Source organism: Neurospora tetrasperma, assembly GCF_000213175.1.
Source record: "Neurospora tetrasperma FGSC 2508 unplaced genomic scaffold NEUTE1scaffold_4, whole genome shotgun sequence".
Taxonomy (NCBI): Eukaryota; Fungi; Ascomycota; class Sordariomycetes; order Sordariales; family Sordariaceae; genus Neurospora; species Neurospora tetrasperma.
In genome coordinates, this window is record NW_009799102.1 from 3,088,429 (window position 1) to 3,089,958 (window position 1,530).

At 24.6% G+C, this 1,530-nt stretch overlaps 1 protein-coding gene across 1 annotated transcript; it reads right to left on the reverse strand.

Moving 5' to 3' along the window:
• Positions 1-1,013: 1,013 nt before the first annotated feature.
• NEUTE1DRAFT_44593 (uncharacterized protein) lies at positions 1,014-1,259 on the reverse strand (the record flags this gene model as incomplete). The annotated part of the gene is made up of 1 exon (XM_009853300.1): positions 1,014-1,259. A coding segment is annotated over one exon (246 nt), but the record flags the coding sequence as incomplete, so codon positions are not given.
• Positions 1,260-1,530: the final 271 nt, after the last annotated feature.

Below are 1,530 nucleotides of genomic sequence, written 5' to 3' on the forward strand. Positions count from 1 at the left end.
ATAATTTATTATTATTTTCCAGCAATATTCGAATTCTCCTCTTTTTCTTTACCCTCTTCGTACTAACTATATATTATTAAATAGTTTTACTAATAAATTTAGGAGTAAGGTTAGTAATAGTAAATTTATATTATCGATTTAATTTAATTACTACTATTACTATTTAATAATTATAGTATAATACCTATTCTCTATTTATTATATCCTCTAGATACTCCTCTTTATTAATAATTCTAGGTTCCGGGATTTATTATAGTAATAGTAGGGACCCTAATTCCGGGGGGGGGGAGGGGGGGGCCGGCCGCAATTATTAATAGTTTTTCTATTAGTATTTACGCCTTAGTTTACTTAATTTTAGCTATACTATTCTCTAGTTTATTAGCAGGTAGCCGGCCTCTAATTTATTATATCCGAATATAGTTAATTATTTAAACTATTATTCTTTAAACGAACTTTACTTAATCCGTACGAGCGAACCTTTCTACGAAGGCCCAGACTCTTTTATTTAAATAGAAGCTAAATAGTAAATAAAAGGTTTCTATTTTTAATTTTCATATTAGTATAACTTCATATGCCCCGGCGATTATTTTTAAATATTTAATTTAGTATTTCACTAACCCGATTACAATCCCTTATAATTTCCTATAGACTTTAATTAGTTAGTAGAATATTAAGGCTTCATATAGAATAGTACTACGAATATATTTAGTATATATTTCTTTTATTTAAATAAAGGAGTAACCCTAGGTTTTTATTATTAACCTTATAAATATATTCGTTTAAATCTTTATCTTTTATTTCATTACTTTTATATAAACTAAATAATTAAATTTATAGCTTAGTTTAACCCTTAGAAATTTTATCGATTTTATTAATCAAAGTACTATATCACCTAATTAGAGAGTTTCCGTCCTTAGTACCTTTATCCGTATAAAATATATTAGTTCCGTTTTATTAGCTTCGAATTGTATACTTCTTACCCTAATTTATTCCGAATATATTTCCTATACTATTTATAAAGTCCAATAATTTTCTTCGGTAATATAAATTATTATAATAATATTAATATTGTCCGCTAAATTAATTATAATTATATTTAGGATTATTACTAATTTCCGGTACAATAAAGTAATAAAGAGAATAAAAAAGATAAGTAAGAGGACGGAGCCTTGAGATATATTTATTATAATAGTATAAGGGCGAAATATTTTATTATTAAAGAAGAGAGTACTTCTCTTATTAGTAATAAAATTCGCTATTTATTTAATAATCTATATTAGGAATTATATTTCCTATAAGGTATATAAATATTACTTATAATTAATTCTATTAAACGCGCCCTTTAAATTAAGGAGTATAAGGAATATTACAGCCCCGAATTTCTAGGTTATATAGATTATATTAATAATTATCCGGATTATAAACTTTATTAGTTAACTTCCTTAATTATTTATTTAACCTTCTAATAGGAGATTAAACTCTTTAGCTACTTATATATATCTTTTAATTATAAAGGCCTTAAGGACTTTT